At 39.2% G+C, this 25878-nt stretch overlaps 1 protein-coding gene across 1 annotated transcript in view; it reads left to right on the top strand.

The window, feature by feature from the left end:
• Positions 1–1781: 1781 nt before the first annotated feature.
• The window catches only part of LOC101854158 (phospholipid scramblase 1), a gene marked incomplete at its 5' end in the record, with an annotated part of 29305 nt that continues 5208 nt past the window's right edge, over positions 1782–25878 (top strand). Inside the window, 8 exon segments of the mRNA XM_005095686.3 lie at positions 1782–1814; positions 2592–2699; positions 4943–5020; positions 8291–8367; positions 12457–12584; positions 17699–17822; positions 21553–21655; positions 25629–25687. Coding sequence (XP_005095743.1) covers positions 1784–1814; positions 2592–2699; positions 4943–5020; positions 8291–8367; positions 12457–12584; positions 17699–17822; positions 21553–21655; positions 25629–25687 — 708 coding nt within the window.

The following is a 25878-nucleotide window of genomic DNA, read 5'->3' on the forward strand; positions in this document are numbered from 1 at the left end:
GGGGGTGCCCAGTGTCATACCCTTAATTGCGCTTCAAATTTAGCACTCTGTTGACCCCCGCTTTTGGGTTTGAAAAAACTGTATCCCTCCTCCCCTCCTCCCCCCCTCCCCCTCTGAAATTTCTGGCTGAGCCCCAGCAACGACACCCTGTATTGTTTATGGTTTTAGCATTGTACCGTGCTTGCCATAAAAAGTGTGCGGTGTTGAGTTTAATGAGCAATTAATTACTAATGATGATATAGAGTCTTTATTTTTTTCGCAAATGCATTTTAGGTATGATAGAATTCAGGGGTGCATGCAAAAAATCAGAGAGACTAGCCACTTAGATTCAGTGTAATGAGGTAGTCGAAAAGTTGTCCATTTTGTGTTGCCCGGGCTATAGAGCCGGGCGAAGAGAGGGAAGATGCCCTCCGAAGAGTTAAGTCTATATCTAGATCTAGACAGATTAAGAAATTTTAAACCAAAACTTGACCAGAGCCGAGCGAAGTTTAAACCAAAATGTGACTATAGATCTAGAGCCGAGTGAAGTGAGGGAAGATGCCATCTTGAGATTGGGTCAGGTAGGCTAGATCTAAGTCTAGATCTCCATATCTAGATAGACTACATTCTAGATCTAGACAGATTAAGAAAATGCCACCTCGAGATAGGATCAGACGCCGATCTTGCCAGATTCAACGGCAAGCAGTTCTAGATCTTCCTTTGCAATATAGATCTAAATCTTGATCAAAATCATAGGCATGGTCGACAACAGCGTCCCCCAGCTCTATATGAGAGCGCGAACAATCCCCTTCCACCTCACGAACTTTCCAGAATGACATTAATTTGTCGATTTTGCAAGTCTATTTCTAAATGAATGGACTGGTGAATTTACCACCTTTACCCGCGCCTCCGACAATTCTGAAGGATATTCTGACTCCAAACACCGCTGAGGCAAAACATTTTAGGAAAAACATAAGAGCTTTCAGTTCAAGTCTGGCCTTTGTTGTTATGTATACTGTCCTCTCTTTATGCTGTTTCTATCGCCAATATTGTCTTGCCCCGTTCTATGAACGGGTTGATGTACTAGTTCTTTTAAGTTATAGTTAAAATCGCCCAGGGATTTATGAAACAAAAAGAACTACCGAATTCATGATGTCTGTAGTACACATCCCATAGTTACGCAATAAACAATAAATGCTTTTCCTGTACATCTTTTAGTTCCCATGTCGATGGTGTGAAAAATTGTTACTTTGCAGTCACACAGACACAAAGTGATTTTGACAAGACGAATCCCTTTACTTATCATATAATGTATGCATGTACCTTAAAACTCCGCACTAGGCTGCATTTTGCGTTCCAGTCACTCACTACACACAGGCAACCACCAGAATCTGACGTGCACGAATGAGGTGATTGGAACTTTGTTTATTTGTCCAGGCAGAAAATATAGTCATATATATATATATACTACAATGTACACTTTGAGTTGGTTATCCGACGCGCATAACACGATGATGACGAATTTGGGCTTCGTTCATGGGCGTAGAGTACCCCTTCAACAAATGTTATTTCCTTTGTCTTCTTGGGGAAACCCCTCCTTGCGATTATATATTATACGTATATCATGATCATGAGAGTGAGATAATAATTATGCACGTTTTGCAAGAAGAATGCATTAGTTATAACATAACTGAAGATAGAGAATATAATATTACTATAAAGCATTCATGAGGTCTTGTCAAACAATGTCACGTGTAAAAAAGTAGGTTAAATGATAATCCTAGATAAAAAATGTTTTTCAGAGATGGCGGTTGCTAAACAGCCTGGCGAAAACTGTAAGTTGTTCACAGTTTGTACCTTTATATTTAGCTCTTTTGTATTCATTATACCATTTTCTCTAAAATAGAATGAAAAGAAGGGAGAGAAAGAGGAAAAAAAGGGGGGGGGGGAGCAGGAGGAGGAGAAGGATGAGGAAGAGCATAATATAAGAAGAAAGGGGGAAGGAGGAGCTAAAGGAAAAGGAGCGTGAAGGGCGAGGAGGGGGAGGAGGAGGAGGATGGGAAAGAAGAAGGGACGAGGAGGAGCAGGATGAGGAAGAAGGAATGAAGAGGAGGAGCAGCAGCAGAAGCAGCAGGAGGAAGAGATTCCTATACCAATACCTGCTCAAAATCCTCCCAACCCCCTCCCAATCTTCCCCCGCCCATTCTAGAAATAACTGTCCCAAAGTGATGAATATTAATGGCCCGTGTTTCTTTGTTTCTGTCCAGCAGTCTACCTGGGTTTACTCTTTTTCCTTAAAAAAAAATTTCCCTACACTCTTGAAGAGTTTGTAGTTATATCAGAACTGGCAACAGCCACTTTAGAAATGAAAAGTAAATTAAAGGGCTATCAATTCATCCATTAGCTGTATGCTTTGTTCTTTTTGGGGAATTGAGGGGCCCTTGTGGTACATTAAAGTAGTATGTATTTCTTTACTTTTCTTCTGTTGTCTCTTTATTTTTTCGCTCCATACTCCATGTTCTTCAAACTCAACACTTTACTCAAACGTAAATTAACTCTTTTGTCACTGTCTATGATGTTTTAAACAAACTCTGAAACCATTGTTTTGACAGTTCCAATGATGCCTCACCCTGGGGCTATCTCGGGAGTACCTACCGGCCTGGAATATTTGACCCAGGTGGACCAACTCATTTGCAAGCAGATTGTGGAGTTATTTGAAGGTATTTTGAAGAGTGTACCATCTCACAGTATTTACATGTTTCACAGTTTGTTAAATTGCTATTGTAATTTGTTTACACCATTATCGGTAGCATCTAGGTCATTAAGAAGGCGGGTTGTCAACCATGTCTGCTGGCGCCCACTTGGAGTAAGAAGGGTACGTGTACTTCACTGTACCCGCCGTGCAGACAGAAGGAGATCTCGATAAAACCCTCATGGGTCAGGAATGGTACATGTACTTATTTCTTTTGCTTGCTTACAATGGTGAAGAGACAAAATTAGATTACAGACTTCCGTGCAGGGCAGATAATGGAATGAATCATCGACCATACGTTTTTTTTTTACAAAAGCTAACGTAAATGTCCAAGTATCAAATAACTGGAAAACATCCAGAGGTGTTAATTACTGATGCACGTTCTAGCTGGAATGTTCCCCACAATGAATTTCGGTCTCAAGTTGAAGCTGGAAACTTTACGTTTTACTTGTACGATTGTAGTGTCAATAGTGATGGAGTAATTGAGGATGGGAACGATTATGTTAATGATGGTTTAAGGGATGGTAGCTCATTATTTATAGCTAAAAACGAACCAAAGGCGAAAAACCAAACAGACTGACCAAAATGGCAACGGCAAAGGAAACGTTAACGGACATGGAAAAAGAAGAGCGACAAAAAGTAAAGCATGGATCGTTAGTGGATTGACAGACAAAGCCCCAAACTGTTGAGCTCAGGGGAAACAAAAAGATAGACCTGGTGGGATTTCAAATATTATTATAAGAAAGGATTAATCGAAATGCAAAGAAACCCATGAAAAGTATCTACGTTTCTGGATTGGGAAACACGCAAAAGACAAGGTTAAGCACTGAGTGGGGTTTGTAAGGAAAGCAGAAGAAGCAAAATGCATCACGGAAATCAAATTTTAATAGATATGTATTGAGGTGGAAGAAGCACTGAAAAAAAGCCCTTAGAACAAATCTTCAAGACCAAAAGACATCACTACAAAAACAATTGAGACTTGTGGAGACATATGTATGCTGTGGTTCTAACGAGTCTTCAACACAGGAATGGAGTCAAAACACTATCATAGTGACTATTTGGAAAAAAGGGCAATAAAAAAGAACGTGACACTTGCAGTGGAATATCACTACTTAACCATATAGATCTATATGGAAAGATACAATATGACCAAATCTTTGAGCGTAGAGTAAGACACGTAGTAGAGACCTGAGAAACACGCATTTTGGATTTAGACATTTAAAGGAATGCACATATTTCATCGTACTGAGAGAAATATACGGACTTAAACTTCAACGTAACTTAAGGGCCACTTGCAAACACTCTGATTGGTTTTCTTGGGTCGACCTGCACGCGGGCATTCTTGGACTGGTCCAGTGGCTTGATGGCGCTGCCTCAGGCAGACAATGACAGAGTGTTACACTGCAAGCCTTCTGGCAACTTCTCGGTCTCAAACTCCATCCTGCAGCCATGCCATAGCTCTGGCACGATCAAAGACTCTCAGCTTTTGTCTTTGTGGCATGTTCATGCGATACTGGATTTTGCGCAAACGGCGGCTTATATTGCCACCAAAGTGAGCACAGTTCGAGACCATACGTCCGTTTATGACGTGCGTTAGAAATTTTAACTGAGGAATGTCCGTGGTGTCGCACACAAATCGATAAAAATGCTGTTTTTTTTCGGATATTTAAAAATCAGGGCTTTCTATCAAGGTGGTAATTAATTATGTTGAAGTCTGTATGTGAGAGCCACAGAACACTGCAGATGCATGAACATAGCGTTCGTGAATCAGGAGAAGGAGTCGAAGGAGACAGGCTATGGCGGACTTTTGAAGAATATTATGGACTGTAAAGACCTACTCCTTAGTAGCATCAATGAACTACATTGTATACGAACAAGTAAAGTATATAAGGTAATGATTATTGTTAAAGTACCCTTGTAAAATAAGTACGCATCTAAACGTATAGAGTTGGTACCTCTATAAAAAAGATATATTCCATTTGTGTTATAGTGGTGTTGCTTTTTAAGAAGTTTTGTTTGTTACAGTTTCATTTTACAGTGTTGATCTGAGGGTGAGTTGTATGATTTAGAAACTGTAATTTGTAATGTAGTTTTATTTCAGAGTGCTGCCTGAGTGTTTGCTATGTTGAAGTAACTGAAGTTTTATTTCACTGTGTTGATCTGAATGTTAGATGACATTATATTTTAGTGCCTGAACGTTTCATTTTACAGTGCTGACAGGCTGGGAATGCAAAAACAAATACCGTATAATGAACAGCTTAAATCAGCAAGTCTTTTATGCTTTTGAGGGTGAGTTTATTCTTTAGAATTATATGTACATTAGGGCAACCTCTTTTTCCCTTATATTTGTCTGTGCCCGTCTCTGTGTATGCCTCTCTTCCACTCCCCCCTCCCTGTTGGCTTTCTCTGTTTCGCTTCACCCCCCCTCTCTCTCTCTCTCTCTGTGTCCCTCACTCACACACACACACACACACACATACACACACACACACACACACACACACACACACACACACACACACACACACACACACACACACACTAGAGCTGTACCCCAGTAGCAAACCCGCTCGTGCTCACAAGCCCCTAGTTCAAGTCACAAGCCTCAAATCACTAGGTCAAATCATCAAATCAAATCACCAGCATGATAAGTTGAGTCTAGCGCAAACTGTAACCTCCTTGGTCCAGTCTAAACTTCAAGTCCACTGCAACTAGCAATCCACGAAGCCACTCATGTCAGGCCCCCTCATCATCCCCACCCTGCTTTCAATCCGCGAAGCCACTTACGTCAGAAAAAGAGAGAGGGGGAGAGTGAGAGATCTCGCCCAGAGTTACTGCGCGCGTGGCGCTGTAGTTTACTCGATTAATCGAAGGCCTGCGCAAGCCTCAAGTCCCGTCCGCAGCCACAGGCCCCACCATTCACACAGTACTGATTTGCGCTAGGCCTAGAGATTTGCCCCAGGACAAGCTCGAAACCTGACCTGCTGACTTGTACTGGCTCCTTCTGTCTCGATACACCGAGCGAGCGGCACGCCGCGGTACAGCTCGATGGCGTAGGACAGCTCGATGGCGACAAGACACCTCGATGTGTTCAAACAGCAAACACTGCTCGCTGTGTGAACTTTGAACCGTGGAGGAAGGGAGAGGCTGGGTTTGTTTTGGTGCAAGGCGTAGAGAGCTGAAGTTATTTTCAACTTCCCGCCGTTGATCAGCTAAGCGAATGGATAAGTGAGAGGGAGTGTGGCATTGTAGTAACAGAGACCTAGGTTTCTGGTAGTAATAAGAATAAGTTGACTTAGATTACCCTAAAATGGAAAACTCCAGGGGTCGTTGTGATTGGCTTTTGTATCGTATGTATGTAACCTATTTTGTAGATGTGTTGCACTCACAGTGACATAATACAGAACATTTAGGAGACGGGCTAGGCCTACTTCAACCCAAAGTCAGGACCAACCTGGGCTGAGAGGGAACAACGCCCCAGCAGAAAGACGGAGGTTCTCAGTAAAAATTTCTCTCCATATACGGGAATCGAACTGAGGTCTTTTGCGTGCGACGATGAATCGCTTGGCTCGTGCACACTAAAAATAAACAGGCCTTAACATAATAAGAATAGCCGATCCAATATTAATTTTTAAGTGCATTGAATAGAGCTTTTCGTTTTTTACAACCGAACTATGAAAAAAACCCAACTGATCTTGCACTTTTGGTGCAAGCCTCTCAACTCAAATAACCAGAGAATCTTCTGTAATATGTACTGAGCCCACTGCCACAAGAGTTCGCGACGTCACGACACAGTACAACAGGACTGTCCGCGAGTCACAACTCACCGTAAGTTCCCTCCGGTAGCAAGTGGGAGGCAAATCAAATCACAAGCCTGCTCGCAAGCCTCTAGCATAAGACGTCCGCTGCTTTGCAAGACTTCGATTAACCGAGCAGAATCCAGCCCTAACACACACACACACACACTTTCTCACTCCTGTCCCTTCTCCCTTCCCCCTCTTTCTCTCTTTCTTGCATCTCTCTCCCTCTCCCCCCTGTCTATATCTTGCTCCCCTTTCTCTGTGTCTTCTCCCTCTCTTTTTCTCAAGCTCACTTCTCTCTCTCCCTCTCTCTCTCTCTCTCTCTCTCTCTCTCTCTCTCTCCCCCCCTCTCTCTCTCTCTCTCTCTCTCTCTCTCTCTCTCTCTCTCTCTCTCTCTCTGGTTGACCTTTACATCTTTTCCCTTCTATTTTCCCGTGAAGACAAGGTATTTATGTCCATTCATATGTCCTGGCAACTGCACAAGTCTCTTCTCAAGTTTTTCTTTGTAAACGCCCCACGTTGGCTCGTCCAGTTTCATTTCATGACATTTTCGACAGACTCCTAAAATAATCAGGCGCTCTGCAATATTTTTTGACATTTAGAGTCACTGGTATCATCTTATAGATTGTTCTTCTTTCTTGCATTTGATAACAATTTTTTAAATAGAAGTCAAAATATTTGAATATGAAGGAAAAGGAAGTCCTTTCAAACGTAAAATCAGCGAGAAAATGTCCGAAAAAGTTTGGTGCCTCCTAAAGCTTGAGTGTCCTTGGAAACTACAAATATGTTGCCTTTGTTCAACGTTTTTCAGTAAAGTCCACTCAGAAATATGTTTTTAAAAGGACACATAAAAAATGTCTGTATCTTCGAATTCATTATTTTGACGTGCCCCTGATTTCACCACGATGCCTCACTTGTATTGCTACCTGTTTAGCTTTCTTATTGTAGTAATTCGAAGGCAGTGCAATGTAACTTGCACATTTCATAATTTTGAGAACAACAACCAAACCCCCCCCCAACAAAACCCCCAAAACCCAACAAAAAACAAAACAAAGACAAATATGTCCTTATGAATGTTTCAAAACATATCTGACACCTACTTTTTAAGAATGTAGTCATTGTCCTGATTTTGACATAAACATTTTCGCCTGACCAGTGTGACAAACTGATTTAAAAAAATTGAAGCAAAGCAGAAAAGACAGTAAAACAACTGTCAGATACTTCGCTATACCTTGGGACTGTAGCAGGAGTAGCAGGCAGACCAAAATGTACGTGTCATGATGCGGTGGAATCAGGTACTCGTCAATTTTTGGCTTGTAGATTAATTTGTATCATCTTAAAGCTTGTTCATTTGTCTTGTTTTTAATGAAAAAAGATTATAATTTATCTTCTATACAATTTGAAGTATTGGTGATTGAAAGAGTGGGGGTCACTTGTTTTAAGACGTAAAAGTAATATCCACACAGAAATGTGTTTAATGGACATGAAAAGTGTGGAGCCAAAAGACAAAAATTAGATAAAAATTCTCAAACCTGCAGAAAAATGCCAGTTTCTTCACTTTGGTTACATGTATTTGACGAGCGCCTGATTTCACAAAGCTGCCTAAAAAATAATTATGATGCATTTGGTGAATCAGAACAGCTTTTTTTATCTGTTCAATTTATTTTAGACTTATATTTTGTTTACTGAGTAAATTCTTACTTCAAACTTTTATTTTATTATCAGAATTATATAAAACATCTTTTGTCTTTTTCCTCAGAATCAGGCACATGCCACAGGTTATTTTGTGGATCCGATAGAGGTTTCACCATTCACATAACAGACAATTTCCAGCAGGTGAAATAATACAATAATAATAATAAATAATAATAATAATAATAATAATAATAATAATAATAATAATAATAATAATAATAATAATAATAATAAAGAGCATTTCCAAAAGACGTAGCTCATTGCGCTTTACATTATTTTGATTACCCATTTTCAAAACTTTTCTTACTACTTCCTTTCTTCTCATGCAATATATATTTATGCACACACACACACACACACACACACACACACACACACACACACACACACACACACACACACACACACACACACACACATACACACACACACACACACTCACACACACACAGGGGGGAAAGGGGGGGGGGGGGGAGAATTATACTTTATTACTTTTTGCTTCCCTTTTGCATAGCTTTTGAGCGAATTCTTTTTTCAATGATTTGAAAAAAAAAGCTTCATCGTATATAGGCCTATAGGAAAGCCAAACAAAAAAATCAACAACAACAAGAATGAAAGCAACAACAACAACAACAACAACAACAACAACAACAACAAAAGCAACAACAACAAAACTTAATGGAAGATTTTTTTTGTAGACCTATACCTGTAGTTTTGGTACTAAGTTTGTTAAAAATGCCCTATACTATTGTTAAGAATTAAAGGCACAGTTGGTTAAATCTTTGAGACCGTACTCTCCGATTCCTAAATTGCACAGTGTGCAGTATTCTGAGGTATTTTAAAACTATTCTGAAGAGGTTTTGAAGAGGTGTCAAATAAAGATAGATGTGAACATGTTAATTTCTTTTACTGGTATTTCTTATCGTCTAATTAAAAATCAGAAAACTTATGTTAGGATTATGAAACTGAAGTCATAAATAAAACTGTAGGGAGATCAGGGTACAGAGGATAAAAATAATTTAATACATGAGTTGTGGTGTTAGATCACGATTTATCCTACGAGTGAAATTGCCAAGTTGTAATCACGAGTTTCAACGAGTGATTACAACTGGCAATTTCACAAGTAGGATAAATCATGGTCTAACACCACAACGAGTATAATAAATTTTTTATACCATACTGATATCAATTGGCGAAATACGTCCGTATCAACAAAGTTCAAATGACCCGTCAAATGGACAAGAGGATGCATTCTAGAGTCTCACATGAAAACAACATTTTCATGCCGTCGAAGTCAGGGTCAGATTGAGAATTGGGAAAAATCTGGATTGTTTACCTTTACTTTACAAGTAAACAAACCCCAAACGAAACTATAATAACGTAAATATAAGCAAAGTAATCAGAAAATGTACCATTCAAAAGTTGAAAGAAACTGCATTATTATGACATGTTTTTGTTAGAATAGAGATGACTTTGATTTTGATTTCAAACTTCGTAACTAAAACAAACCAAAGGCAAAGAGTTATTCTCTAGATCTAGATCTAGATCTAGATATTAGAACTAACGCATTGCTTTAAATTGGTCAAAGATAAAAAAAAAGCATTTTTAATAACAAAAGTTGTCAAGTTACTTGGGTACTGACGTGCTGATTCTAAATATGTAGTTAGATCTAGTTTTTGTCTGTCGATTTCCAATATTCTGGATTTTATAAGAGGAGGTAAGAATATCAGAATAACAAGGGAAGTAACTTTTATTATTTTCAAAAAATTAATTATGCAAGAGTGTTATACTCGTATATTGACTAATATCATATTTATCAATTACATATTGTTTTAAAGTTTAATCTTCTTTGATTTATATAGATGATCATTTAGTATATGTAGTGATAGAGTTAATGTAAACAAAAATTCAAAAGGCAATGCAAGTGACCTAGACAGTGGTTTTTAAAAAATTATTTGATAAACTGACTATCAAATTTCAAAACATTGTATCTCTTTCAATTTGTCTTTCAAGAACATTTCATTTATTCAGGCTGATATAGGCCTAGATCTAGATTCTAGATCTGTGTGGCGCTATTTACTAGTTCTATTTAGTGCTGGGACGATACCACTATTTCCCTATTTGAGAATCGATGCGATACCCGATACTTTTTCAAGGAATCGATTCGATTCCGATACCGATACCTAATAGGCCTATTTGAACTTGATTGATAAAAAATAAGTTCTTTACCAAAACACACACCATCATCATCATCCAGTGCCAGATCTGCGACAGACATCGGCGATCATGGTTTTCCATTAATTCCTTTGCTCGGATGCTCTAAAAAAAGCTACGTTTCCCTGATCGTTCCCTGTTACTCATTTGTTTAGGTTCCCTAAGTATGTTGTTCTGGGCCTACCCCTGCCTCGTTTGCCCTTAATTTTGCCAGTGAGAGCTAGATGTTTAAGACCCTTATGTCTATTCAGGTGTCCCAAAAACTGCATTTGTCGTTTCCGGATCGTTTATAACTTATTGAGCGTCCCACGTGGGCTTCATCACACCAGGCACCCAAAATCAACACATCAACCTGGGAATGTAAATGTTTTCTTGCCAAATAAACACTTAACCTGTGAAGGATTATCCTTCTCAAAATGTTCCCTCACAATTCTAGTCTTTCTTGATGCCATGTTGATTTATAGGCAAAGAGCGCGTTTTAGATCTAGATCTAGATCTAGATCTAGGCTACTTTACTTAGCCTACACAGAGGGATAGAAGTAGAAGACGAATATATATAGATCTAGAGCGCGGAATAATTTATGCACATTTTTATATTTCACGTGTGAGATATCAGCTTAGCCAGCCTATATTTCACGTGTGAGATATAAGGATATATTTTACCGGAAGTGCAATGCTAAAACAGCTCCAAGTATGGTATAAAAAAAAATAGATTATGGTTTACTGTGTGTATTAAAGAATAGATGATATTCCGAACGTGTTCGCATTCATGGCTTAATTGTTCTAAGACAATTATTAAAAGGAAATATTCTACGGGTGGAAAGAACAATTAAGAAAAGCTCGAACCATTGTTGCCCACAGATTTCCAACATGGCGGATCTGGGGCCCAGTAAACCATGCATAGCGGCAAAATGGATCAGTAGAAACTTAGTATGGTATTTAAAGAAACGCTACGTAACGCACTGTTGTGTTTGAACATAAGGCGTCCATTGCCTAGATGCTAGGGTGCCAAAGTTGCGATGGAGAGGGGTTTCCATTAGCCTTTCTCATTTCAATTAATCACTGTCTCGGTTTCCCCTTGAGAGCCACTGTACCTCGGTAACATCAATACAAGCATTGCTACTGTGCCCCAATCCACTGCGCCCCACAGTCTTTATTATATAGGCAAAAATGAGGTAACTTATCATTACAACAAAGCAAATCAGACTCTCTGAGAAGAAAGCAAGGGGATGGATGATAAAGCCTGTGTAGTAACAATGTTATGATATCTTTTGTTGTTCAGACATGGTGACAAAATATTTGGTAGCAATGGAATTTTACCGTATTAAAAGGACAATGCAGCTATAGCTGTTGGTTAATCTTGAAGAAAGACAAAGATAGCAATAACTGTAAGAAGGAGCAATAAATAATAAAAAGCATTGTTTGTACATGTATAACAAATATCATACATGCGTTACACAAGTACAAACAATGCTTTTTACTATTTATTATATAGATTTCTAGACATAGTTCATCCTTTATACTGTTCAAGAAGTTGAAATAACATTTTATTTTTAAACATTTCTTATTCTTTGTACCGGAAGTAATTTAGTGTAAAAAAGTAGAATAAAATTTGTACCATGCCTTCAATTTCATATCTCGATGGGTAAAATGGTAGTTTGCGTTAGGTTGTTTTTAAAAAATAACATCTATAGTACTGTTTTTTTAAAAATACAGAGTGAAAAAAGGTGTTTACTTTTTTAAAATATTTTTTAAAAACTAGATTCTAAAAACTTTTACAAAGTTTTTTATTTTCTTAATTAAAAGAGAAAATCACCTTACGGTGCAAATTGGCAATCAGGACAGGTGATCTGAATGACCAGTGTTCCAGAATTGTAAACTGGTTACCCTTTGAGCTTAACAATGAATTGTTTGGGTTTTAAAATAAAATTATTGTGAGAAGGTCTACACACCTCAAAACTTTTATATTTGTGTTGGTCAAGTTTGATATATATTTTTTAAAAACAATTTTTTCAGGAAGTTCTCCGCATTGAGCGTCCGTTTTTGTGCTGTCGAGGCTGTTGTTGGTGTGCTGAGGGCTGCTGTAAATACCCCGTGTACATCAAAGACAGAGAAGGAAACCAGCTAGGCACTGTGGGTATGATGTAAGTAAATACTGACATCTGGGGATGATAGGCTACAATCCTTGTCTTCAAGAGCCAAATCTGAGACAGCCGTCGCTTTCCATGGTTAGCCACCCAACTTTCATAGGCGTCAGTGGTGTAGTGGCTAGATGCTTTGCAGTATCACACGGAAGAGATTTAAGTTTCGATATATTATATCTATGTTTACGAGTATTTTTCTTGAGGAAATTGTACCCCTTATAGCTCAGGTTGGCCCTGACGGACAGGGTTAAAGCAGCCTGCCTCTTAGATCATTAACATTTGTATCAATAGGGGTTGTAAAACATCCTCAATTTTTAAATTTTGACTCATTTATCTACTCAGAGGGCCTCTAATGTCTATTTCAGATCTGGCTCTTGAAAAGCCAACTTTCTGGGACTGAAACACTTGCGCCTACGCCTCCCTCCCCCTCCCCTTTTGTAACCTCTCTGAACTCATGCTCAGGGCCTGGTCACCAAATTATTTTTATAATTTCGTTGAATTGCATTCTACTGAGGAATAACACCTCATGTCTAACGCGTTGGTCAACAACACACTTGTTGATGTGAAAGAAGGCTTCTGATTGGTCGCATAAGATACTGATATAAACCACAGGCTAGCCACAGCTAAGCAAGTAATAATCCACTATGCATGTACGATTTAGCCGTGCAGTCTCGGCATTGAGAAGAATAGGACTGACGTGGTGCTAGCGTGTCGTACGAGGCGACTAAATGGCGAACCAGGTAGTGACTCCTGAAACAGAGTCATCCTGCCTCCAGGTCGGGGGTTGAGTCATGAGGCTAACAACCTCTCTCGTAAAAAGAACCTGTTACAGAAACACATACAAGCAAAAACCATTATCTCTGCTTGGCTGATCGTGGATCTTCTCCAAATGGAGAGTTTATGATGCAAGGCGGTGAAAGCCGAAAGGAAGCTGCTGGGCAGAAGTCTCCACCATCATCCAAGTCCAAGTCTCTTCGGATCGGCTCGTGGAACGTTAGGATCCTTTATGAGGCTGGAAAAACTGCGCAAGTTCTCCAAGAAATGCACCGATACCAAATACACATACTGGGAATCAGCGAGACCCACTTAAACCAGTCTGGACAGAAGCGAATGAAAGAGGGGGGGGGCTTTTTATTTATTCAGGAAATGACAGTGATGGACCACACAGTGAAGGAGTAGGGATGATCATATCAAAAACAGCTCAAAAGATATTCAGGGGCTGGGAAGCACATGGTCCAAGGATCATCATGGCCTCATTTGGAACTAAGAAAGAACTTAAGGTAAGAGATGGTAGGAAGAAGGTCATTAACATGAACATCATACAAGTGTATGCTCCAACCAATGATGCAGAAGTGGAGAATAAAGATGACTTCTACAACCGCCTGCAGAACATCATCGACAAACTTCCAGGTAAAGACATCAACATTGTCATGGGAGATCTAAATGCAAAGGTAGGTTCGGACAATAGTCACAACGAGGAAATCATGGGCAGACACGGATTAGGAGAGGCAAATGATAACGGAGAAAGGTTCCAAAATTTGTGTACATTCAACAACTTGGTCATTGGAGGTACAATCTTCCCACATAAAAGGATTCACAAGGCCACTTGGGTCTCCCGGGACGGAACAACGGAAAACCAGATTGACCACTTTTGCATCTACCGAAAGTTTAGACGCTCACTGGAGGACGTCCGAGTCTTACGAGGAGCAGACGTCGCATCAGACCACCATTTGATCCTTGGAAAGATGAAACTAAAACTGAGAAAATATGCACAAGTCACAGCTGGAAATCGTCTAAAGTATGAAGTGAGCCTTCTGAAAGACCATGTAAAGAAGAATGAGTTCAAGTTGGAACTGAAGAACAGATTTCAAGCCCTTCAAGATCTGGATGAATGTGAAGTCAACGAACACTGGGATAAGATAAGAGAGGCAGTAAATGCAACTTGCCAGAGCACGCTAGGACCCAAAGACAACACCAGGAATGAATGGATTTCACAAGACTCTCTAGACAAAGTCAAAAGAAGAAAAGAGCTGAAGGCCCAAGTCAACAACAGCCGTACCCGAACTGAGAAACTCGCTGCCCAACAAGAGTACACCGAAGTAAACCGGGAGGTAAAGAATTCCATCAAGAAGGACAAGAATACCTACCTGAATGGCCTGGCCGAAAAGGCTGAGAAAGCAGCAACAGGCGGGCACTTACGGATTGTACACCAGACTACAAGAACTCTTTCAGGTAGGTTCAGCAAGCCCACTCTACCAGTGAAAGACAAAGAGGGAAAGACTATCTTCAACCCAGAGGGGCAACTTAACCGATGGAGAGAACACTTTGATCAACTATTGAACCTCCAGAAAACCAACCAGAAATTCTTCCAGCCAGAAATGACCTCCCAATAGTTACGGAACCACCTTCAAGAGAGGAAATTGCAGCCGCTATAAAAACACTGAAGTCCCACAAGGCAGCTGGTCCCGACCATATGTGGAAATTCTCTATGCTCTGTTTGAAAAGGTTTGGCAAAAGGAGGAAATACCATCAGACTGGAAGGAAGGACGCCTAATCAAGCTGCCAAAGAAAGGAGATCTCAGCAATTGTAACAACTACAGAGGCATTACACTCCTGTCCATACCTGGGAAAGTCTTCAACAGGATACTCCTGGAGAGAATCAAGCTGGCAACAGATGAGAAGCTTCGAGGAAACCAGGCAGGATTTCGCAAAAACCGATCATGTGTGGACCAGATCGCTACTCTGCGTATCATTGTTGAGCAATCGCTTGAATGAAACTCTCCACTCGTGGTCAACTTCATTGACTATGAAAAGGCATTTGACAGCGTGAACAGGGAAACTCTGTGGAAACTCATGCGGCATTTTGGAATACCTGAGAAAATCGTCAAGCTTGTGAAGGCCACCTATGATGGAACAAACTGCCAAGTCTTCCACGAAGGACAACTCTCAGAACCATTCCAGGTACAGACAGGAGTGTGACAAGGATGCTTGCTTTCACCTTTCCTCTTCATACTGGCAATTGACTGGGTCATGAAAGAAGCCACCAGAGGCAAACGTAATGGAATACAATGGATCCCTTGGCAACAGCTGGACGACTTAGACTTCGCCGATGACCTTGCGCTGCTCTCTCACACACATCCTCAGATGCAAAAACTCAACAGGCTATCAAGGAGTGTTGGCCTACGTATACATCCAGGCAGGTCAAAAGTAGTGAAGCTAGGAAAAGTTTCAAGCCCTGCTATGACAGTGGAAGACACTCCCCTGGAAGAAGTGGACTCCTTTACCTACATTGGAAGTGTCATCGATGGTAAAGGTGGAACCGAGGCAGACGTTAAAGCAAGAACTGCCAAGGCAAGGTCAGCCTTCAAGCAATTATCAAAAGCCTGGAAAGCAAGCAACATCTCGCTGCGCACCAAGATTCGACTCTTTAACTCCAACGTCAAGTCTGTGCTCCTCTACGGCTGCGAAACTTGGAAGACAACGAAAACAGTACTGAATAAAGTCCAGACTTTCATCAACAGATGAATGAGGAGTATTCTAAGAATTAAGTGGCAGGACAGAATAAGAAATGAAGAACTGTGGGAAAGGACAGGACAAAAGGATATAGAAGTAGAAGTAGGACTAAGAAAGTGGCGATGGATGGCCCAGCGGAAACATCATAAGACAGTCACTGCAGTGGAACCCACAAGGAGCACGAGGCAGGGGTAGGCCACGGGAAACATGGAGGAGATGCGTGGAAAGGGACATGAGAGAAATGAAGCTCACTTGGAACGAGCTTGGAAGGATGGCTCAGGACAGAGAAAATGGAAGGAGCTTGTATGTGGCCTATACCCTGCCAGGGGTGAAAGGCATTGATGATTGATGTACGATTGATGATGGTCTCTTGGAATAGAGTAGACAAAGTTCGTTGCGGGAAAAAATGTGCCAAGCCATATCAGCGAGAGCTGTTCACCTTGAAAGTAACTTCGTTAAGCCAGAATTCGCCAATTAATATGTTTGTTAAATCTAAATTATTTTTTATTTATTCTAGTTAATAGAAAACGGGAAATCTGTCTCTTTTCGTTGAATCAGAATTTTCACTGAATTCGAGTGCGAATTGAATCTGAGTTCCATAGTGTTAAATAAAATAGCTACCCGACCTGTGCTGGGCATCTTGTACATAATTGGATGTAGTAATTAAAAGATAATAGTCGTATTCTGAGGCGTGCAAGTCCAAAATTAGGTCATGTTTCAGTTTTGTGTTGAAATATTGCTTGGAAACCTTCTTGAAACATATTAAGAGCAAGTCTTCAAAGTGGAAATTTGGAGATACGACTTTAATATGGAACATGTATGTAGCCATTTTCTGGCACACTGACACTTGCACACTTTTTCCTGTGGAAGTAGTAATTTAAGACTTCAGTGGCTTGCAACAGCCACAGTCAGAATGTACTTTACATCTGTATTGAAACAAATTTACAAGACAAACTCTCTTTTTCCTTTCTTCTTTACTCATATTTTATTCTTTCCTCCACGTTCATAATGACCTATTTGTTTCATTGTTTTAGTTGATTAAAAGGAACACATCAACAAAATAATATTTATGCAGTGCCAGGAGATAGATAGAAATAAAGGCAGAAATGACAGAAGGCCAAAACAAAAATAAGACTTACCGGTGGGGCCTTTCACATACCTATACTTACCTATTCGTCTCTTTGTTAAAAGTTGTTGTGTAAAAAGTTACATCATGCTTGTTTTGGTTTCGTTTAGGTTGAGTTTGCCCTGAATTTTTATTTTATCCCACTTTCCCCTCCTCCCTCCTATCCTTCCTTCCCAAATTTTTCTTCCTCCCCCTCCTCCTTCCCCTTTCCCCCCATGTCACCTCTCCCCCCTTTTTTTTTACCGTTCCCACTATTCTCCACAGTTAATGAATTCCCCCATTTTACCAGATACCCCACTCCCCCCAAAACACCAACACCAACACCCGTCTAAATTCTCTCTCTCTCTCTCTCTCTCTCTCTCTCTCTCTCTCTCTCTCTCTCTCTCCCTCCCTCCACCCTCCCCCATTTCCAACTTTTGCCCTTCCTTATAAATTCCCTTCTCTGTTTAATTGTAAATCATTCTACCTCCCCCAGGAACTCATGCTGCAAACCTCACTTCGGAGTTTATGATAACGATGAGAATCTTATCTACGAAATGTGGGGACCTCTCTGCCCATGCCAGTGTGTATGTGGCTGTACAGGGGACGTCAAATTTCCAGTAAGGCAATCATGTATTAACAATCATGTGTTTTTTACAGTAAAAGATGTGTGTCTTTTTCCTGCTAGGTATATATTAATATATATCTTTTTCTTATTTTTACAAAGATAGTACATGCCTGTTACAATAACAATGAATGTTTTTTGTATGTTAATTTTACAATAAAAAAGATATGTGGGTTTTGTTTCTTACTTTTACAATGTCAGAAGTATATTTCTTTCTTACTTCTGCAAAACCAGGAGTGCATCCTTTTTTGTCTTCTAAAATAAGAATGACGTGTCTTTTACAATCCCAATGCCCTTTCCTTAGGCCCACTACTACAATAACAGATGTGTGTCCTTTCCTTGATAATAATAATAATAATAATAATAATAATAATAATAATAATAATAATAATAATAATAATAATAATAATAATAATAATAATAATAACAAATTAATAATAATACCAATCATCAATAATAATGATAATAATAATATTATATAGCATGAATTTGTAAAGTGCATAACCCTGCTCTACAGCAAGCTTGATGCGCTTTATACTATATTATTATATTATTACTCCAGCAGACCAAAGAACGCTTAGAAACATTCTCAGCTTTCTGGGCAGCATTCAGTCATACAGTGCAAGCAGCTGACTAAGGGCTCAAACACTAACAAACCGAAAAGATTTTTCACTGTGTATAGCTGGGTACATATTTTGTACCCATTCCCACCTTATTGAAGCGAAGAATATAAGGATAAAGTGCCTTTCTCAAGGACACAACGTCGGGGGTCCCTGATGGGATTCGAGCCCACTACCTTATGGTTGCGAGTCTGAGCTCCTAACTGCTAGGCTAACGGATGTGTATCCTTTCCTTACTTGGAGAATAACATGTGTTTTCTTTCCTTCCTCCTACAATATTCCTTACTCCTAAAATAACGGATGTGTATTCTTCCCTTTCTCCGACAATAACAGATGTGTGTTCTTTCCTTACAAACGGAAGGGGCATGATATGTCAGGAGAGATCTTCTATACAGATGAGACACACCGACTACTGATCAATGCATGTATTACAATGATAAGCTTATCTTGACATCTCTCCTCTCTCGCCCTTTTAAACTCTCAGTGGAGCACAGGCCATCAAAAGCATTACTCCAGCGAAGCCTGTCCTGAGCATCCTTTTCAGTTTCCATGATGTCCCCCCTTTTTCGATTTCCGCATCTACCGCTCGCCTCCAAGTCATCTTTGGTCTTCCCTTCTTACGTTTTCCTTGTGGGTTCCATGTTAAAGACTGCCTGATAATGCTTGTCGGGGGTCTCCAATCCATTTTCATTTCTTTACCCGTATGTCTTCCTTTATTGGCCTTTGGCTTGTTCTTTCTCTCAGTTGAGCATTAGTGACTCGAACGTACCACTTGATTCCTACTATCTTTCGTAGGCATCCATTTACGAAACTGCAGTTTCCTTGCTGCTGATGCTGTGAGCCTCCATGTCTCTGAACCATACAGTAGAACAGTCTTCACGTTTGTTTTGAAGATCCTCAGCTTGGTGAACAATCCCAGTTCCTTAGACATCCATATATTCCTGAGAATGATGAATGCTGCTCTTGCCTTTTGGATTCTGAAGAACTCAATATCCGCCAATGGTGCCCCTTTCAGTGTGATAGGAATGTCGGCTGCATTCATTCGTAGAACTTTCTTTTATCCATGTGAATATGGAGTCCACACTACGGGAGAAGGTCCTGAGGCGATCTGTTTTCTGTTGCATCTGGGCTCAACTGTGAGAAAGAAGTGCCAAGTCGTCGGCAAAGTCCAAGTCTTCCAACTGACTGGAAAGGGTCCACTGTATGCCACCGCGTTGTCCCGATGTTGTCTGTCTCACTATCCAATCCGCTGCTAATATAAAGAGAAAAGGTGATAGCAGGCATCCATCATCCTGTCTCACTCCTGTATTCACTTCAAACGAGTGTGTCTGTTGCCCTTCAAGTAAGACACTGTAACTCATTCCCTCATGCATCTTCTTGACCAATCTCACGTACTTGTCAGGTATTTCGTAGTGGCGCATGAGCTTCCATATTGAGTCCTTATCTAGGCTGTCAAAAGCTTTCTCGTAGTCAACATAGTTAACGTACAGGGAAGAGTTCCACTCTGTGGACTGCTCCACTATTATCCTCAAAGTTGCAATCTGATCTGTACATCTCTTTTTACGAAATCCTACCTGCACCTCTCTTAGTTTTGCATCCACGGCTTCCTCCCGTCTTTCCAATACAATACGACTTAAAATCTTCCTCGGAATGGAAAGGAGCATGATTCTTCTCTCCAATCCAGTTGAATTTCTTCGCTGTCCTATATCTTGCCAATAATTCCATGAAGAATCCCTGTCGCAGTGTCGATATCCGCCTTGAGAACTTCTGGGGGAATTCCATCTGGGCCGGCTTCCTTGCCTGCTTTCTGGTGTCTTATCGCCTCCTTGATCTCCTCTAAACTAGGCCTTTCTTCACTCACCCTCAGATCAATCTCTGCTGGTGGAATGTCAAACTGTTTTTCTGGCCTTCGTCTGTTCAGTAGCTCTTTGAAATGCTCCTTCCAGCGTTCTTTCTGTTCTTCTGGATTTGTGAGAAGCTTGACGTAAATTTATGTAAATAAATTGCGTGCTGGACTGTGGAATTAAATGTTGCCCTATGCTAGGCTCAACACAGAAACATAAGTTCTTATTCAGCAAACAATACGTTATCAAGATGATAGATTACCCAGGCGTGCATTTGAACGAATTGACCCTTTTGCACAGTGTGTGCTTGGTAGAGTTCAGTGTATTTTCCGGGAATTTTCCAGCATTTCTTCGGCAGCAAAGAAACGACCGAAACTGCTTCTCATTTGAAACCAAAATACTTTTAGTTGAGAAAGTTGAATATATTACTTGCTTAATACATGTAATTATCTACACCAAAACCTCATTTTTGCTATAACGAACACCTGGATTCAACGAAATTGAAGAGCGGGCTTGATGACTTCGTTGAATCCGAGTTCCAATGTATTAAGCACAACATTTTGAATATTTCTTTTGTTGCAGGTCCTCAATCTGTAGTATTGGTTGCAAGTGCTCAAAATTCAAATTCTAAATATTGAGAAAAAGCAGGAAAAGATACATAAAATAGGTACAGTTTTTGAAAGAATGAAAGTTTGTTTCTCCCGTCTACAAAAAATTTGCTATATTGGCTTAGTCTATTTTAACAGCTTGCCAACAGTTTGTGTCTTTTTCTTGCTTTTACATCAACACAGATGAGTGTCTTTTCTTACTTATACTATGACAGACACGTGTCTTTTTCTAACATTTACAGTAACGGATATGTGACTTTTTTTTACTTTAACATTTACAGATGTGTATCTTTTTGTTTCTTCTGCAATAATAAGTAATAGGCCTATGTATCTTTTACTATAACATTATGTGTTACATTATTCTTACTTCTACAATAAGAACTGTCTCTTTTACAAAAACACTGTGGGTGTTTTGCGGGTGCTCTGGTGTGGTTTGCTTCTTCTTTCCTATCAAACATCTATCGTCCTTATCTCCCCTTCTTCTTTTTTATGTTTGTTACTCTCTTGTAACACCTCTAATCTTCTGGCGCTCATATGACCTCATGCAGTTGCGAGCGCCGTAAAACCTTTAATAAAACTACAAAAAAACATTACGCGTTATGTCATTCTTAATTCTACATTTGCAATACATGTATGTGTCCTTTTCTTCTAAGGTGACAAATGTGAAAGACAACACAACGGTGGGCAACATTAGCAAGATATGGGATGGAGCATTCAAAGACTGTTGTACTAAAGCTGACACTTTTGGAATAACTTGTAAGTATACTTTTAATTGTAAGTATTTTACACTCAGATCAATATTATTATTATACTATGCATTTAGAACACAGGCTGCCTCAATATTGCTACCCAGAGCCAACCACAAGGGATTAGATTTTGTTACAATATAATCCCAACAGACAGATAAAGAAAGATTTGCCAAACTCAGGATTTGGACAAATCTGTTCCCCAAGTGATGATGAAGAGCCTAACTGTTACTCTATACTCCGGTCTTGTATGTTAAAAAAACGTTTTTAAAACACATTTTAGAATAAGAAAAATTTGTGAACATATGTGTGTATGCCTGGTGGAAGGTACCGTATGACACATTTTGAGGAAATAAATTTTATTGCATTTTCTGGAACAAACATCATTTATGAACAAATCGATTTTTAAATAATTTATTTGTGAGATCTGGTTAATTTTGTCAGGTAGGGGGTGGAAACAATTTTTTTTGGGAGACAGTTGGCTTAAAAACTTCCCTTAGATCTGGATCAAGTTCTACTAAATAGGAATACCGCCGATCGATCCGAGAGCTGTATTGTTTGTCCATAAAACCCTTGACTGCCTCTTTTGAAAGGAAAGTTTAAAAAAATGTAAGACTCTTAAACAGTTTCATTCAAACGTTTTTAAAGGAAATTCATGGTCAAGTAGAACTAGAAACTTCACAAAATGACTTAGCTTTGCGCAAAAGGGTACATGTATTGAAGAAGCCTCCCTTCATTTACTGTGTCGTTGTACTCATGCGCACTGCACAGCACAAAAAAGCACACTAGTTGACCTAATTCTGATATAATGCAATGTGAAGGTATGAATTTTATGAATGAGTCGTAGAAATTGTCGTAAATGACAATAATGGAAATTTCGAAGAGTGATGTGTTTCTGCTTCGCTGATGAAGTACATGTATAGGGAACAAATGCGCAGTCTGCTATCCTTTACTCTTTTGTTAAACTCTTGCACTCTACACTTCTCAGATCAAGATAGTTCACTAGTTAACCTAAATTTTGGTATGCAATGTGATGAGGTTGTTTTGACGAATGAGTTGTAGAAAGCTTCCGCCAACAGCAAAATTAATGGTCCCATGCAATCTTTTTTACTCTGCAAGATTACTAAAACCAAAAAAAGCATCCTCCAAATACATTTTTTTGTAAACACAAAGCCTTGTAAATATTGGTTGATAAATGGCCCCACAATCATTTTTGAATGGAACTCATTTAAAAAAAAATGAAATTGATTTAGACTATTATTGCCAAGTATCTCAGTTTGATTAATGCATTTTATGATAGGGCTACCTATCCTCAGGCATGCACACATATAATTTACTCTATATTACTTTTCTTTATCCTTCCTTTTGAGTCATCAGGTGGAACGGGGACGCATCTCCCCTTTTTATTTATTTTCCATAAAGGTCTAGGTGGGTGGCTTCTGTGGTTGATTATACTGTTCTTTTGGAGGACCACTGTAAGGCCTTCCATTCAGGTTTTGTGTTTTCTGCCTCTGCCCTGGTATCCTGACTCTTCAGAATTGTAAGCTCGTGCAAATGATTGATATATTAACATTCTCACCCACCAGAGGACGGAACCACTTGACTCTTTGATGTTCTTTGTGTTCCATAACTGACTTGATATCTGTTACTAATATTAATTAATTTACTGAGGCATTTCATCTTACATTTAATAATAATCTTTCTTTTTTTGTGCCTTGTTTAGCTGCAATGCCTTGGGTTGGTAAGTCAGTGTTGGAAGGAATTTGCTGTTGAAAAGTTTTCTTATTTCCATTGTTAGGTGTTTTTGTGTGAGTTGTAATAAGTTACAGCACTAATTTGTTTATGAGTTCTCATTTAAATATGCTCCCCGGGTATTTAAATTCCTCTACCTTTTTGAATTGTGTCCTGTCGATGTTAATGTTTAGTGGGTCTGGGTTTCTGCAGACTTCCATTTTGGCAATGTTGATTTTCATCTGGTAATTTTTACACTTTCAGGCTATTTGTATGTTCTTGCAAGCAGTTGGGATTTGTATTTAAGATGCTCTGGTGATTGACCAGAAGGAGTTCATTTACACTGGCATTGTAATTATATACATGTGAGGCAGCGTGGTGAAATCAGGCGCTCGTCAAAATAATAACGAAATCAGAGAAACAGTCATTTTTCCGCCAGTTTAGAAATTTTTTATCGAATTATTATTTTTTGGCTTTTAACCTTTTTTATGTCCATTTAAAAACACATTTCCATTTGAGTTTTACTGAAAAACACGGATTAAATGCTCAAAATAGGTCGTTTTTCAGTTTTCAAAGACTCTTTAGCTATTGCAGTTACCAAACTTTGGCGGCCATTTTCTTACTAATTTCACCACTGAAACCAGTCGACCTTACTTCATTCAATCGCAACATTGTTGAGTTCTTCAAGGTAAACATATTTTTATTTAATTGAAATCAAGGAAAATTAATCAGCTTTCAGATGATACCAATAACTCCACGTGCCCAAAAATTGACGATCGTCTGATTCCACATTGTCGAGATACATTTTTGCCTCTCTGATGACTGTCCATATATTACGAGATGTAATAAATAGAAGCAGAGTGAGCACACATCCTTGTCTAAGTTTTGATAATACTGGGAACCAGTCAGTGAGCCTTTAGGAAATTCTTACAGCAAAAACATACTGATTTCTTTTTTTTAAAAGTTGATCTTTCCCTCCATATTCCTCCCAAGATTTCTGTTTGAAGCAATTGTGTACTTTTACTTGTAATAAACCAAATGTTTCTTTCTGGCAAAATTTTTGTTTGTTCTTATAGCTACTCAAAAAGGAAAAATGTAAACCAAAGAATAGTTTCTTCGGAAATTTGAGAGATTGTTTCAAATGTGAATGCCACATTGTGAATAATCGAAGCAGATGTTTACATACTTGTGTTTATAAAAAACGTTTGACTAGATTTTAACTAGTTTCAACTTTTTGCATATGAATTATTCTCTAACGTAAACAAAATAAAAAAGAACCTGCCTTAAGGGCAACCAGTCTAAGTGGAAACATGGTATAATGTATTCTCCAAGCTCCCCTTAAAACATTTCTCAAAAACAGATAAAGAAAATGGGAATCTACGCGATCTGTAAGCGGAAAAAGACTTTACTCTTGTTCGGACGGCTTTACCCTGTCGAAGACGGAAAATGCAGTGCCCACTCAACCCTGAGTTGAAACAAAAACGCTGAAGTTTTGTTCCATCGGCTCTAATTTATATATTTAACAAGCCACACCGTCACACGAAGGGAGTATGGAAGGCGTGCGACATGGGCAATGCCTACTCTGCCAAAAGCTGACAAAATGCCCTTTTTTCTTTACAGCAGTTTTGAGAGAAATAGTTTTTTTTTGTCAGTGTAACGTTTTTAAAATAAAGAGATTTCGAAATTTGAATTTGAATTTATTAAAAATCTAGTCACAGTTTCACTTCGATTTTTTTTCAGACTTCTGATTTAGCAAGTTTGTCAGCTTACGGCAGTGTAGGCCCTTTCTTAGTGTTCATACAATTAACAGACATCGGCTTTGGGGATAGCTGTTGCCCCCAAGGCCTCTGGACCTCCCTCCCCCACAATTGCCCTGTGCAAGACGGAAAATGTTTAAGATGGATTTTTCCCCTCCCTTGCAATTTAGTCTTGTGTATGTTTGGTGGATGTTGGGGTTGTGTGTGTGTGTGTGTGTGTGTGTGTGTGTGTGTGTGTGTGTATGTGTGTGTTTGTGTGTGTGTCTGTGTGTATGCTGAATACTTTAATGTAGAACTGGGTCCTAGGAAGACGATGTGCTCCAAAACTTCCAGGCCCCTCTTCAAAAGGGGCCATTCCTGTGTGGGCAGGCTGATTGTCTCCTTCATCAACTGGTTCGTTTGTATATGTGTTTGTGTAGTAATATAGTGTGATCCTTTGCTAAACTAAGCTTACATGATTGACAAAACAATTATACCTTTCTTTCTTTGTTACAGTCCCGATGAATATGGATGTAAAGCATAAAGCTCTCCTGATCGGTGCAGTTTTTGTCATTGTAAGTTCTTTGTGCAGCATTATTTTAAAAGACTGGTTAATATAGGCAGTGTTTAAAAGTTATTTTGTTTAAAATAATGTTACCATTAACCATATTATTATTGCATAGATAACAGTATTGCTGTGATTTTTGTAAAGTAGTAAAACACACACAAACACACACACACACACACACACACACACACACACACA

This window comes from Aplysia californica, unplaced genomic scaffold, assembly GCF_000002075.1.
Source record: "Aplysia californica isolate F4 #8 unplaced genomic scaffold, AplCal3.0 scaffold00111, whole genome shotgun sequence".
Lineage (NCBI taxonomy): Eukaryota > Metazoa > Mollusca > Gastropoda > Aplysiida > Aplysiidae > Aplysia > Aplysia californica.